Here is a 15,641-nt window from a genome sequence, read left to right on the forward strand (position 1 = left end):
GAAGCATCAACTCCCATATGTGCCTTGACCAGGCAAGCCCAGGGTTTCGAACCAGCGACCTCAGCATTTCCAGGTCGACGCTTTATCCACTGCACCACCACAGGTCAGACTTATTTTACCTTTCTTGTCTGTCCCTATCTGTTCTTCTCTCTCTGTCTCTGACCAAAAAAAAAAAAAAAAAAAGATGACAGCTGTCAATTTAATTCAGCCTGACAAAGCAGTGGTGCAGTGGATAGAGCATTGGACTAGGACCAGAGGACCCAGGTTAGAACCCCGAGGTCACTGGCTTGAAAGCGGGTTCATCCGGCTTGCGCACAGTCTCACCAGCTTGAGCGTGAGGTCAATGGTTTGAGCATGAGATCATAAACAGGACTCCATGGTCACTGGCTTGAGTCCATAGGTCACTGGCTTGAAGCCCACGGTTACTGGCTTGAGCCTAATGTCGCTGGCTTGAGCAAGGGGTCACTCACTCTGCTGGAGCCCCACAGTCAAGGAACACATGAGAAAGTAATCATGGAACAACTAAAGTGCTGCAACAAAGAACTGATGTTTCTCATCTCTCTCGCTTCCTGCCTGTCTGTCCCTATCTTTCCCTTCTCTGTCTCTCTCTCTCTCTAAAAAAGAAAAAAAAATTTAATTCAATGTAAAATGTATTCTTTATGCTTTCTTAAAATGAAGCATTACCTAGAAAGATGAAAAATCATTAATAGTCACAGTAGTCAACTGAAGTCTGTGCTTACTCTCTAAAACAGAAGTGACAGTATGCCTATACATCCTCCATTCTTGCTGTGCCTCCACGGCAGCAAATTATTTTTTATCACATGTAATTTACGGTGACGCAACAGTTTCTATGGAAACCACAAGGCAAACATCCATTATTGCTGCCTAGGACTTAATGAGCACAACTAAGCTGAAGTTACAGCTTATGTTCTCTTATTAACATTTTAAAATTGCGGAACAGTTAGCTACTCTGATTCTGGTTTTGTTGCGTATGCCTCTCTGAACAAATCAAAAGATGAGTAACAAATAAAGAAAATTCTGTGCCCCTCTATCAACAAAATGAGTCTATAAAGACTACACAAAAGGAGACTAAAAAGACCTAGAAAGTTATCAAGCCAGTACACAAATCAGCCAATGTCATATCATACAAGAGAGAATATCAGAATAAAAACCAGTGAAGCACTTGAATATCAAAGCAAAAATTCCTTTCCACTAAGCTCGGTAGAGCATAGAAACTTACCTAGGCCAAGATGCTGATTAATCACAGACAAAAAGATAAGTTATAACTACTGAAAAAAAACGGTCACTTACCTCTCTCAACATATTGTTCTCTTTTTCCTTCTGCTCCAAAAGGCTTTCTAGGTGGTGGACGTGCATCTCTGCCTCTGCCAGCCGTCTTGTTCTTTCATGGTCTTCCTCAGTAGCCTTAGCAGAGAGGCCTTTGCTCTGCAACATCTCCAGAAGCTTCTTGATAGATTCATCCCGAGCATTCAGGGTCTGCTTCTGAGTCTCAATGCGCAGTTCCATTTCCTCCAGAGTCTTACGAAGAAGAAACAGTTCTTTGGCTTGTCTTTCATGTTCAGCATGCAGCCTCTGGAAGTTCTCCTCTGTCAGCTCCGCCACACAAGGTTCACCGGTCCTACTGCTACTGTCTTGCTGAAATAGCTGGTTCAGGTCCCTCTGGATCCGTAATTCATCCTGAAGAGCCTGGATTGTCATTTGCATGTGCTAGAACAGTACAGAAAAGAAAATCCCATATCAAGTTTCTTCCTCAAGAGGCAAAAAACAGAACAGACTGGGGAGTCAGAAAGTAACTACCGGGGATCTCAGAACCCTGCATTTAGCCAATCAGGATTCAAGTTACTGGTTTTACACTGTCTTAAAAAATCATAGAGATAGCCTGACCAGGCGTTGGCGCAGTGTTTAGAGCGTCGAACTGGGATGCCGAGGACCCGGGTTCGAGACCCCGAGGTCACCACCTTGAGCGCAGGCTCATCTAGTTTGAGCAAAAGCTCACCAGCTTGGTTCCAAGGTCACTGGCTCGAGCAAGGGGTTGCTCGGTCTGCTGAAGGCCCACTGTCAGGGCACATATGAGAAAGCAATCAATGAACAATTAAGGTGCCTCAACAAAAAACTGACTTTTAATAATTTACCATTATATTTATATAGGGTATACACAGATGTGTTGGAGAAGTGGGCACCTGAAACCTGTATAATTCTGTTAACTAGTGTCACCCTCATAAATTATAAAAATGTACACATTAAATGACAACTACTAGCATTTAATGAGTAGTTTCCACATGCCAGATTGTGCCAAGCATTTTTTTATGGGTTAATTCATTCAATCCTCACTATGACACATATAATATTATTCCAACTTGATTGATGATGCTACTAGGCTTACAGAGATTTAAATTAGTTGACCAAGATCACACAGTAAGTGACAGACCTTAGACTCAAAATAAAATAATTCTCCCAGCTCACTGAAACTAGTACTACCCAAAGGTAATAATTCAAAGCTTAAAAAAGAAACTAACAACAAAAAAACACTCTACTACTACTTAAGCTTTTCATACAGAGAAGACAACAAAATAGGTGAGTAAATAAATGAACATGTTGATGCAGATAAACAACTAAAACGTTTAAGAGGGCACATCTTGCCTGACCAGGTGGTGGTGCAGTGGATAGAGCGTCGGACTGGGATGTGGAGGACCCAGGTTCGAGACCCTGAGGTCGCCAACTTGAGCGCGGGCTCATCTGGTTTGAGCAAAGCTCACCTGCTTGGACCCAAAGTCGCTGGCTCGAGCAAGGGGTCACTCGGTCTGCTGGAGCCGCCTGGTCAAGGCACATATGGAGAAATCAATCAATGAACAACTAAGGTACAGCAACAAAGAATTGATGCTTCTCATCTCCCTCCCTTCCTATCTGTCTGTCCCTGTCTGTCCCTCTCTCTGTCTCTGCTACCAAAAAAAAAAAAGAGGGCACATCTTTAGCCTGTATCCCTAATGAAGGTACATGAACCTTTAATCTCAATGAATAAATTCCAGCACATTATATAAAGAATCTAGAAGATGTTACATCAACAAGCTTATATGTTTAGAAACGAAGAAGCAACAATAAAAAAAAAAACACTCTTTGTATTTAAGGTATCAAGGCCCAGCAATGCCACAGTGAAAAGAACACTAAACCACAAACAGAAGATGGAAGTTTTAGTTCCAGCTCTCACTACCTATGTAATTGGGGACACACTGTCATCTTGCTGGGTTTCAGATTCCTTATATTTAAAATGAGGATATAAATACCTATACTATATTTTCACAGAGTTAATATCATGAAAATCTTTGTGGTGTATATTTTAAAACATGCCTTGTATAATAATTTTGGTAGACTGCAAAAGAGAAATTATAGTAAGTACTAACTCAAAGAAATGATTTGGTGGCCTAACCAGGCAGTGGCACAGTGACTAGAGCATCAGCCTGGTACACTGAGGACCCAAGTTCAAAACCCCAAGGTCACTACCTTGAGCACAGGAACATCTGGCTTGAGTACAGGCTCATTAGCTTGAGCACAGGGTTGCCAGCTTGAACATGGGGTCATAAACATGGCTTGAACATAAAGGTTGCTGGCTTGAAGCCCAAGGTTGCTGGCTTCAGCAAGGGGGCACTGACTCAGCTGGAGCCCTCGGGTCAAGGCACACATATGAGAAAGCAATGAACAAGCAATGGGACAACTTCTCATTTCTTTCCCTTCCTCTCTCTCTCTCTCTCTCTCTCTAAAAAAGGAAAAGAAAGAAACTACCTGGTTACCAAGGGAGGGAATTGGGATTGGGAGTAGGAGACTGTGTAAAGAGGAGTAAAAAGATGGACAAATATACAGTCACATAAATGATTTGACTTTTGGTGATGGGCACACAACACAGTCAACTGTTCAAATGCCATAGAAATGTTTACCTGAGGGGAGATAGACAGTCTCCTGCATATGCCCCAGGATCCATCCAGCAACCCCCATCTGGAGCCAATGCTCTGCCCATCTGGGGCCATGCTCAACACTGAGCTATTTTTAGCACCTGAGGCAGAGGCTCCATGAAGCTAACCTCAGTGCCCAGGGCCAAAGCACTCAAATCAATTGAGCCATGACTATGGGAGTGGAAGAGAGAGAAGGAGAGAGGAAGGGAAGGGGAGAAGAAGCAAATGGTCACTTCTGTGTGCCCTAACCAGGAATCAAACCTGGGACTTCCACACACCAGGCTGACAACCTACCACCAGGGCCTAAATAATTTAATTTTATAAATAAAAAAAATCTTTTAATCCTAAGAAATAAAAAATAAAAAAAGAAATGAAATGATTTGCCAAGTGTACAAGAGGTATGTACAATCATCCTCATTATTGTTTATAATATTGACAAAATTAAAAACAACCTAAATGGATAGTGATAGGTGACAAGTTAAGTAGATGGGGAATGTCCACTCAATTTAATACTACACATTAATAAAAATAACAATGTAGATTTATATTTACTAATAAAAATTATGGTCAGATATATTGTTTTAAGTGTAAAAAAAAAGGCAGACTATATAACAGCAAGTACAGAATGATACCAATTCTGATTTCTTTTGTTTGTTTGTTTGTATTTTTCCGAAGTGAGAAGTGGGGTAGGGGATAGACAGATTCCCACATGCACCCAATCGGGATCCACCGGGCATGCTCACTAGAGGGCAATGCTCTGCCCATCTTAGGCGTTGCTCCGCTGCAACCGGAGCTATTCTAGTGCCTGAGGCTGAGGTCATGGAGCCATCCTCAGCACCTGAGCCAACTTTGCTGCCATGGAGCCTTGGCTGCGGGAGGGGAAGAGAAAGAGAGAGAGAGAAAGAAGAGAGGGAAGGATGAAGAAGTAGATGGACGCTTCTACTGCGTGCCCTGGCCAGGAATCGAACCTGGGACTTCCACAGACTGGGCTTACGCTCTACCACTGAGTCAACAGGCCAAGGCCTAATTCTGGTATCTAAAAGAGTTTACTATATATGCAGATAAAAATATGAAAGGATATAAACAATTACTAATGACTAACTCTGGGGATGGGTAACTTTCACATTTATTTTTAATTGTTTTTTTAAGATTTTTTATTTATTCATTTTTAGAGAGAGTGAGAAGGGGGGGGGGGAAGCAGAAAGCATCAACCTCCATATGTGCCTTGACCAGGCAAGTTCAGGGTTTTGAACTGGCGACCTCAGCATTCCAGGTCAATGCTTTATTCCCTTATTCCTTGTGCTACCACAGGTCAGGCTCACATGCAGCTCCTCTGCCTCAGGAGCTAAAAAGAGCTCAGTTGCTGAGAAATGGAGCAACGTCCCTAATGGACAGAGCATTGCCCCCTCGTGTGCTTGCCTGGTGGATTCTGGTTGGGGTGCATGTGGGAATCTGTCTCTCTGCCTCCCCTCCTCTCACTGAATTAAAAAAAATTTTTTTTTTACAAAAAAATAAGAAAAATAGACTTCAGAGATTCCTGCTTGGGTGCTAAATACTATGTTCAATTTGCCACCACTTTAAAAAAAAAATAATGAGGGGAGAACAATAAATAATTGCTATTTATTATAAACAAAAAATAAAATATTCAGAAGAAATAAAAATATTTCTGGAAGTTTCCCAAGAATTAATTAATGGTTATTTTGTTAAAAAGAAAAAAGCAATGGTTGAAGGATAGTGGCTAAGAAAATTGAGCTATATATATTCTATTCCTCTTGAAATGCTTTTTTTTTTTGTATTTTTCCAAAGCTGGAAACGGGGAGGCAGTCAGACTGACTCCCACATGTGCCCGACCGAGATCCACCCGGCATGCCCACCAGGGGGCGATGCTCTGCCCATCTTGGGGCATCGCTCTGCCACAATCAGAGCCATTCTAGCGCCTGAGGCAGAGACCACAGAGCCATCCTCAGCGCCCGGGCAAACTTTGCTCCAGTGGAGCCTTGGCTTCAGGAGGGGAAGAGAGAGACAGAGAGGAAGGAGAGGGGGAGGGGTGGAGAAGCAGATGGGCGCTTCTCCTGTGTGCCCTGGCCGGGAATCAAACCCGGGACTCCTGCACGCCAGGCCGACGCTCTACCACTGGGCCAACCGGCCAGGGCCGAAATTTTTTAACTGAGGTATAACAGACATTGAATTATTTTTAAAACAACTATATTGAAATATAACTCATATATCATATATCAGGGGTCTCCAAACTTTTTACACAGGGGGCCAGTTCACTGTCCCTCAGACCATTGAAGAGCTGCCAAATACAGTGGTCCTCTCACTGACCACCAATGAAAGAGGTGCCCCTTCCAGAAGTGCAGTGGGGGCTGGATAAATGGCCTCAGGGGGCCGCATTGCGGCCCGCGGGCCATAGTTTAGGGACGCTTGCCATATATAATAGTTTACCTGTTTAAAGGGTACAATTCAGTGGTTTTTAGCATATTAAAAGTTGTACAATGATTCCTACTAGCTAATCTAGAACACTTTCATCACCCCTAAGAAAAATCCAATATCTATTAGTAATCACTTCCTATCTTTCCTTCTCCTAACCATCCTCTTGAATTTAAACTAAATGGATGTATTACTTACTCAAAAATTAAATTAAAAAGTGTCTACCAATATTTTTCAGCCTTAAAAAGAAATAAAATTCTGACATGCTACAACATGGACAAACCTTGAGAATATTATACTAAATGAAATAAGCCAGTCACAAAAGACAAATATATGATTCCACTTATATAAGGTACTGTATATCCCCAGATATAAGACACTCGCATGTATAAGACACACCTTAATTTTGGGACCCAAAATTTGGGGGAAAAAATGTATTACATAAAGTTATTGAACCCAAGTTTTTTATTCATCATAAAATTCATTCAACTCCTCATCACTGTCAAAATTCCCATCCATTAATTAGCTTGTCCTTATCTGTGTCTGATGACGAATCACTGTCTTCAACAATGAGTGCAAAAACAACCATAAAAGAGCAGGAAATGCAAGTAAAAAAAAATCTAAAACCACTATATAAGACACACCCAATTTTTAGACCCCAAATTTTTCAGGAAAATGTGTGTCTTATACATGGGGAAATATGGTATCTACAACAGTTAACTCTATAGACAGAAAGTAGAACAGTGGTTGCCAGGGGCTACAAATGAGGAGTTATTGTTTAATTTGCATAGAGGCTCAGTTTTATAGGATGAAAAGGGTTCTGGAGATGAATGGTGGTGATAGCTGCATAGCAATATGGATGGACTTTATGCCACTGAACTGTATGCGTGAAAGTCAGTTAAGTTGGGGAACTGAAGATGATAAATGTAAGGTACAGTTTACCAAAAAAGGGGGGGAGTCTATCACTGATTTCAACTGTATGTACAGTAAATAATTTGTGACTACTGATAAATAGTTATGTTGATTTTCATTTCTCACTACTGTAACAGGTACCTTCATATGTATATCTTTGAATATGTATCCAAATTTTTCCTTGGAATCAATTCTCATAGGTAGAACTGCTGAACTGGAAGATATGCAGTTATAATTTTGATACATATTACAAATTAAATCTAAAGGGGTCTCTGCAGATTTAAACTTCTACCAAACAATGTCTGGGAGTGGCCATTTACCAATACCTTTGACAACTTTGGGTATTGTTGTTCTTTCTTTCATTTTCTGGCATTTCTTTGATTACTAGTGAGACTGAATTTCTATTCACACATCTATTGGCACTTTTTATTCCTTTCTTTGTGACTCAGCTGTCCTTATTCTTTGCCCATTTTGTTACTGGGACACTTAACCACTGTGTATGTTATAGATATATTTCCAATCCTGTCATTTCTCTTTTAACACAGTTTAAGGTGACTTTTAAATTTAAAAAAAATTTAATGCAAAGATATAAATCCTTTTTTATAGTTTCTGGTTTTGACAGTATGTTAGGAGCAAATAGTGAACTTTCAATTCTGATAGTCTCCAAACTCTTAAAAAGCATTGCTTTTTCTCACCAAGAAGAGATTTACAATAAAATTAATTCATGAATTAAAATTGACCATTTTATGAATATGATTCTTAACTTCATTTACTAGCTAGCATCACATTAAAAAATCTTTTTTAAAAAATTTATTGATTGATTTTAGCCCTGGCGAGATAGTTCAGTTGGTTAGAGTGCTGTCCTGATATGCAAAGGCTGCATGTTCAAACACTGGTCAGGGCACATACAGGAATATATCAATGTTTCTCTCTCCTTTCCTTTCTCTCTAAAGCCAGCATCACATATTAAAGTCTTAACAGTGGCTGAAGTTCAAAATCCTTAGTAAAATGATATGTCAAAATGCTAATTCTCTGAAGCCAAATAACCTAGTTTCCTTTTTTACCGTTTGAATTCAAAAAATCTAGATAAATTCTTAAATCCCAAAAAGAAATATCAGAAGTTAAATTCAACAGTTAAACTGATTACTAGGTACACTAATCTTTTTTGCACATTCATCATCACTTCCAGTCAGGAGAAATAGATGTTGACGACAGCTCAGAGTCTCACATACACTTAAGATTTCATAACTAAATCTAGTAGGGCAATTACTATTTTGCTGAAGAAAAAAATGCAACAAACAATGTGACTACTTCTTCAGCTCTGCTTCCATCCATTTTACTATGGTATAGAATTAAAACGATGCTAACTGGTAACCTAAAAGGCTACACAGCTATTTTCTCCACTGAAACAGGAATCAAGATTTCCTGCCTTAGGCTACATTTGAGCTAGACCTGCTTTATAAAAATTACTACAAAATCCTTGGTAGAAGAAGAAGGCTAGAAGCCACAATATTATTCCTCTAGCACAAGACAGAACGAACACACCTACCCATCTCATAGACATTTACAATGATGAACCAAAATCATATATTAAATTTAGTGAAAAGATCTCAGTTCTAAAATATTAGAAGAATTTCTACTATGGAACTCTGCTCATGACACTCTCCAAAATGATCTCTCACACTTCTCACATTACACAATCAATAACATACACTAGTCAACTTTTCACTCGAACACTCAGTTTGATATGGAAAGACTGGAAGAGTGTTTAAAATTTACTCCAAGAACTATGTAATCATTACACTAAACTATAGCTCGATGAAATGATAAGATGTTGGGTACAACAATACTAAAAATTTTTAAATCTCTGACAGTGACTATGACTTATTAGAAAAATAATACATCTGCAAATATGGCAAAAGACACAATCCTTCACATATTTTAAATAATATTAGAAGTTCTTAGAAGCAGAACTTTCAATGAATAAACTATCATTAGTTTCTTGGGACAAGAGAATGCTTTAATCCCATTTATCCTGAGTTCTAAAATTTTTAGTTAGAGAAAATTAATATCATGGATACACAAAAATGGTCATCATTACAAACAATATATTACAAAGAACTGAATGCATAATTTGAAAGATGACTAGTTAGAAAAACAGCAATATTGTACCCCACTATGTTTGTTAAATTAAGGACAATTTTTTTCCTGAAACATGTACATACATAAGGTAAACTTTATTAATTCAAGATGCAAAAGAGCTCATAACAATTTTTTTTTTTAAGAAAGAGAGAGACAGGAAGGGAATGGGGGGAGATGAGAAGCATCTACTCGTAGTTGCTTCACTTTAGTTGTTTATTGATTGTTTCTCATACATGCCTTGACCAGGGGGCTCAATCCAAGTCAGTGTCCCCTTCCAGAGACCTTGGGTTTCAAAACAGAGACCTCTGGGCTCAAGCCATCAATCTATCTTGAGATCACGTCAATGACCCTGTGTTCAAGCCAGCGACCCTGCGCTCAAACTGGCAAGCCAGCACTCAACCTGAGGAGCCTGCGCTCTAGCCTGTGACCCTGGAGTTTTGAATAGGGCCCTCAGCACCCCCGGTGGACACTCAATCCACTGCGCGACACCATCTAATCAGACATAACAATTCTTACTAAAGTCATCTGAGTCAAGCTTGCAGTTTCCTCAGACTATGTGATGCTCTAACTGTGCAGAAAGAGTACTATTATCTCTAAGAATAGCACTTACCAGACTGATTTGCAATTTATATCCTTATGGCATCAATAAAAATTTTTTAGGACTTAAGACTGTCATCTTTTTACTCTGAGGCACTGCACAATGTTTGGTAAAATTAGTATTCACATTTTTTATGAAAGATTGACAAAAACAAATTTTGAGAAATGATTTTCAAAGTTAATGGATTTCAGATAGTAGATGCAAAACAAGTCCTTGGAAAGTTTTATTTTTTCCCTTTGATACAGTGAATTAATCTTATTCTATTAACAATTACTTCTTTACCAGCTAACACAAATAATTTCATTTTAAATATAATCTGGCCAAAATACAAAACACAATCCCTAATACAAAAATGTTATTTATATACTAAGTTTATTTATGTTGGATCTAAAGTAAAGAAAGGCGTTTGTAGATAATTAATAGCCAATAAGAATCTGTCACACTTTTAGTACTATACAAAGCACACAAAAATTACAGGATAGAATTCCTGTCTAAAAATAAGGCTTTACAAATTGGTAAAAAACCACAATTATACACCCACACTCACTTACCTTCATTATACCATATTATAGATTTTAATTAAAAACATTATTTAGAAAAGAGAAATGGGATACATAGAAAGTACTTATTAAACATGCAATATATTCATATAAGGTCTAAGACCAATAAGTTCACCATGAGTTGGACTCATGAATCTTTAATATGAAAGAAAGTGTTCTAATTTCTATCAATTTAGAAGACACTTGTTATGTAATTTAATGACTGTGAACCCAGAGACTGAGACAGAGAAAGAGCCTCTAAGGCAGGGGTCAGGAACCTATGGCTCGCGAGCCAGATGTGGCTCTTTTGATGGCTGCATCTGGTTCGCAGACAAATCTTTAATAAAAAAAAATAACATTAGGCCTGACCTGTGGTGGCACAGTGGATAAAGCGTCGATCTGGAAATGCTGAGGTCGCCGGTTCAAAACCCTGGGCTTGCCTGGTCAAGGCACATATGGGAGTTGATGCTTCCAGCTCCTCCCCTCTTCTCTCTCTCTGTCTCTCCTCTCTCTCTCTCTCTCTCTCTCTCTATCTCTCTCTCTCTCTCTCTCCCTCTCCTCTCTAAAATGAATAAATAAAAATAAAAACACACACACACACACACAAAAAAGAATTAAAAAAAAATAACATTAAAAATATAAAACATTCTCACGTATTACAATCCATTCATTTCCTACCGCTCATGTTCATGGTTGCGGGTGGCTGGAGCCAATCACAGCTGTCCTCCAGGACAACACCAAATTTTTATTCGATAATGCATAACGTACATGGGTCATTGTATGGCTCTCACGGAATTCCATTTTAAAATATGTAGCATTCATGGCTCTCTTAGCCAAAAAGGTTCCCAACCCCTGTAAGGTAATTCCTTTATTCTGATCAGTCTAGTGGCCTTTCAATTGATGACAAGGATTTTTCTGTACAGCGAAGCACGCTGTAAACTTTCAATGTTACACCAAAAACAAGTTCTCAGACAAATTTAAACAAAACACACTACAATAAAAGAAACAACCACACCAGAACTCAAATGATAGATTAAATTGGTTAACATTCTCACTCTGTATGTTGAGCTTACTTATTCTCCTCTTAAAAAAAAAAGATGTTGCCTGACCAGGCGGTGGCGCAGTGGATAGAGCATTGGACTGGGATGCAGAGGACCCAGGTTCGAGACCCCGAGGTTGCCAGCTTGAGTGCAGGCTCATCTGGTTTGAGCAAAGCTCACCAGCTTGGACCCAGCTTGAGCAAGGGGTTGCTCAGTCTGCTGAAGGCCCACGATCAAGGCACATATGAGAAAGCAATCAATGAACAACTAAGGTGTCACAACAAAGAACTGATGATTGATGCTTCTCATCTCTCTCCTTTCCTGTCTGTCTGTCCCTATCTGTCCCTCTCTCTGACTCTTTCTCTGTCTCTGTGAAAAAAAAAAAAAAAGATGTTGGGAGACAAGAAAATGAACAACAAATTAGACTACAATTCTAGCAGCTACTCTCTGCTACTGAAGCCAGGAAAAATAAAAATATCTATTGTTAAGCTAACACAGCTCAGAATGGAAGTTAAAGAACAAACAAAAATGCTATAAGAATGAGAAAATCTGGGCCCTGGCCGGTTGGCTCGGCGGTGGAGCGTCGGCCTGGCGTGCGGGGGATCCGGGTTCGATTCCCGGCCGGGGCGCATAGGAGAGGCGCCCATTTGCTTCTCCACCCTCCCTCTACTTCCTCTCTGTCTCTCTCTTCCCCTCCCGCAGCCGGGGCTCCATTGGAGCGGGGATGGCCCCGGCGCTGGGGGTGGCTCCTTGGCCTCTGCCCCGGCGCTGGAGTGGCTCTGGTCGTGGCAGAGCGGCGCCCCGGAGGGGCAGGGCGTCGCCCCTGGTGGGCGTGCTGGGTGGGTCCCGGTCGGGCGCATGCGAGAGTCTGCCTGGCTGTCTCTCCCTGTTTCCAGCTTCGGAGGGATGCAAGAAGAAAAAAAAAAAGAATGAGAAAATCTGAAAGTCATAATATATTCTATGAACTCATCAAAATAATCAACAAATAAGAAACAATAAACTGCTTTTAATACAAGTTCTAGAAATCCCAAATAGCTGTTACCCAAACGCCATACTATATTTTACCCGTTAACCTGCTCTTATGCAGTCTTTTCTTCTCTCTCTTCTCTTTCATGCCTACCTAAGTCCTACTTATCCTTTCACTCTTAGATCTGGTATCATCAGTTCTAGAAAACCTGTTCTGAGTCTCCAAACAAAAGAAAGGCAGAAAGAGGGACGAAGGAGTTGGTGAAGGAAGAAAAGTAAAGAAAGAAGAAAAGATATACTGTACTGGAAAATTACAATAGTAAAAATATCCTACTAAGCAATGTCAAAATTAAAGAGATTCATTCCATTAAAAATAACATCAACTGTGGTACATATACAATGGAATACTACTCAGCTGTAAGAAATGACACATTGCCTTTTACGACAACATGGATGGACATTTAGAACGTTATACTGAGTGAAACAAGTAAATCAGAAAAAGCTAAGAACTGTATGATTTCACACAGAGGTGGGATATAAAACTGAGACTCATGGACACAGATAAAAGTGAAGTGGTTACCAGGAGGAGGCGGTAAGGGGGGGATACTGGAAGGGAGAAAAGAGGGACAGATATATGGTAAGTTTACAACATAACAGATCAATCCTATAGAAACGTTTATCTGAAACCTATGTATTCTTATTGATCAATGTCACCCTGTTAAATTTAGTTTTCTAAATTTATATAATAAAATTATTATAAAAAATAACACAAAAATAAAATTTTTCAAATCTTTAAAGTAAAATGGACTAGCAAGGGAGGGAACCTATTACAACCATTTCTACAGTGTTTAAAACAAGAATGCTTAGCAGTAACAGAGCCTTTGCAAAACTACAACAAAAATACTGTTCATTCCAGCAACATACTGTTCATTCCAGCAGCATTTTAAATATCAAGCTCATTACTTTTATAATTCTCTACAACCCAAAAGTTTCAAACATCTGCAACAAAGGTAAGTAATGTTAATGAAATCCCCAGATTTAGTCAGTGCAATACTGCTAAATGACTAAACAAGGAGGAAAGGTAAAGGTAAAAAAGGTAGGTAAGCCTGACCTGTGGTGGCGCAGTGGATTAAAGCATCAACCTGGAATGCTGAGGTCGCCAGTTCAATACCCTGCACTTGCCTGGTCTAAGGCACATATGGGAGTTGAAGCTTCCTACTCCTCCCCCCTTCTCTCTCTCACAGTCTCTCTCTCTCTCTCTCTCTCTCTCTCTCTCTCTCTCACTCTTTCTCTCCTCTCTAAAATGAATAAATTAAAAAAAAAAAAAGTGGGTAAAACCAATCAGCTATGAAAGTGTTAACAGCCAACATCGGCAATGCCATCACTGGGGGAGGATTCTGCTGAATGAGCACGCACTGTAGGCAAGAAGCTTGGCAATATGAAGACAGTCCCTGCTGATACTCAGCTGCAGCACATAATGTAAGGCCTGTTGACAGGGGTTAATGTCTGGGTCCAGCAGAGCTATGTCAACATTGCAGTCACTATGTACACAAAGTTCATCAGAAGTTATATATAATTTATTTTTTTCCCCTTCCTTTTCCTCCGAAGAAACAGAAAAGGTGAGAAAGTCTCATATTGAGAAAGCGGATAGGCCCTGGCCGGTTGGTTCAGTGGTACAGCATTAGCCCTGGGTGTGAAAGTCCCAGGTTCAATTTCCAATCAGGGCACATAGGACAGTGACCATCTAATTCTCCCCGCCCTCCACTTCTCACTTCTCTCTCTCTCCCTCTCTCTCTCTCTCTCCCTCTCTTCCCCTCCTGCAGCCATGGCTCGATTGCAGCAAGTTGGCCTGGGTGCTGAGGATGGCTCCATGGTCTCACCTCAGGCACTGAAACAGCTCGGTTGCTGAGCAGATGAGCAGAGCATCACCCTGTGGGGGGCTTGTCCAGTGGATCCCAGCTGGAGCACATGCAGGAGTTTGTCTCTGCCTCCCTGACTCCCTGCCTCTCATTTAATTTAAAAAAAGAGAAAGTATAGCCTGACCAGGCGGGGGTCAAGTGGATAGAGCGTGGGACTGGAATGCTGTGGACCCAGGTTCAAAACCCCGAGGTTGCTGGCTTGACTGCAGGGTCACCAGCTTGAGCATGGAATCATAGACATGACCCCATGGTTGCTGGCTTGAGGCCATAGGTCACTGGCTTGAAGCCCAAGGTCACTGGCTTGAGCAAGAAATCACTAGCTCAGCTGGAGCCCCCTGGTCAAGGCACATATGAGAAAGCAATCAAGGAACAACTAAGGTGCAGCAAAGAATTGATGCTTTTCATCTCTCTCCCTCACAGCCTGTCTGTCTCTCCCCCTCTCTTTCTCTGTCTTGCTAAAAAAAAAAAAAAGTATAAAAATGATCATGAAACATCATTGTCTATATTACCCAAAGCAATTTATAAATTCAATGCAATACCAATAACATACTTTAAAGATATAGATCACATATTCCAAAAATTTATATGGAACCAAAAAAGAACATGAATAGCCTCAGCAATCTTAAAAAAGAAGAATAAAGTGGGAGGTATCACACTTCCTGATATCAAGTTATACTACAAGGCCACTGTACTCAAAACAGCCTGGTACTGGCATAAGAACAGGCATATAGATAATGGAACAGAACAGAGAACCCAGAAATAAACCCACAGCTCTATGGACAACTTATTTGACAAAGGAGGTAAGAGCATACAATGGAGTCAAGACAGCCTCTTTAATAAATGGTGTTGGGAAAATTGGACAGCAACCTGCAAAAAAATGAAACTAGACCACTAACTTACACCATTCACAAAAATAAACTCAAAATGGATAAAAGACTTAAATGTAAGCCGTAAAACCATAAGCATCTTAGAAGAAAACATAGGCAGTAAGCTCTCCTCCGACATCTCTCGCAGCGATATATTTGCTGATTTATCTCCATGGGCAAGTGAAATAAAAGACAGGATAAACAAATGGGACTACATCAAACTAAAAAGCTTTTGCGCAGCTAAAGACAATAAGAACAGAATAA

General features: G+C 40.1%; 1 protein-coding gene across 14 annotated transcripts in view; it reads right to left on the reverse strand.

Annotated features, from left to right (window-relative positions):
* Positions 1-15,641, reverse strand: part of ERC1 (ELKS/RAB6-interacting/CAST family member 1) — a 544,893-nt gene that overhangs the window by 416,433 nt on the left and 112,819 nt on the right. For all 14 annotated transcript variants that reach the window (XM_066369492.1, XM_066369490.1, XM_066369487.1 and 11 more), the window contains one exon: positions 1,312-1,728. In XM_066369492.1, coding sequence (XP_066225589.1) covers positions 1,312-1,728 — 417 coding nt within the window. The remainder of the gene's footprint in view (positions 1-1,311; positions 1,729-15,641) is intronic.

The sequence above is a fragment of the Saccopteryx leptura genome, chromosome 2, assembly GCF_036850995.1.
Source record: "Saccopteryx leptura isolate mSacLep1 chromosome 2, mSacLep1_pri_phased_curated, whole genome shotgun sequence".
Classification (NCBI taxonomy): domain Eukaryota; kingdom Metazoa; phylum Chordata; class Mammalia; order Chiroptera; family Emballonuridae; genus Saccopteryx; species Saccopteryx leptura.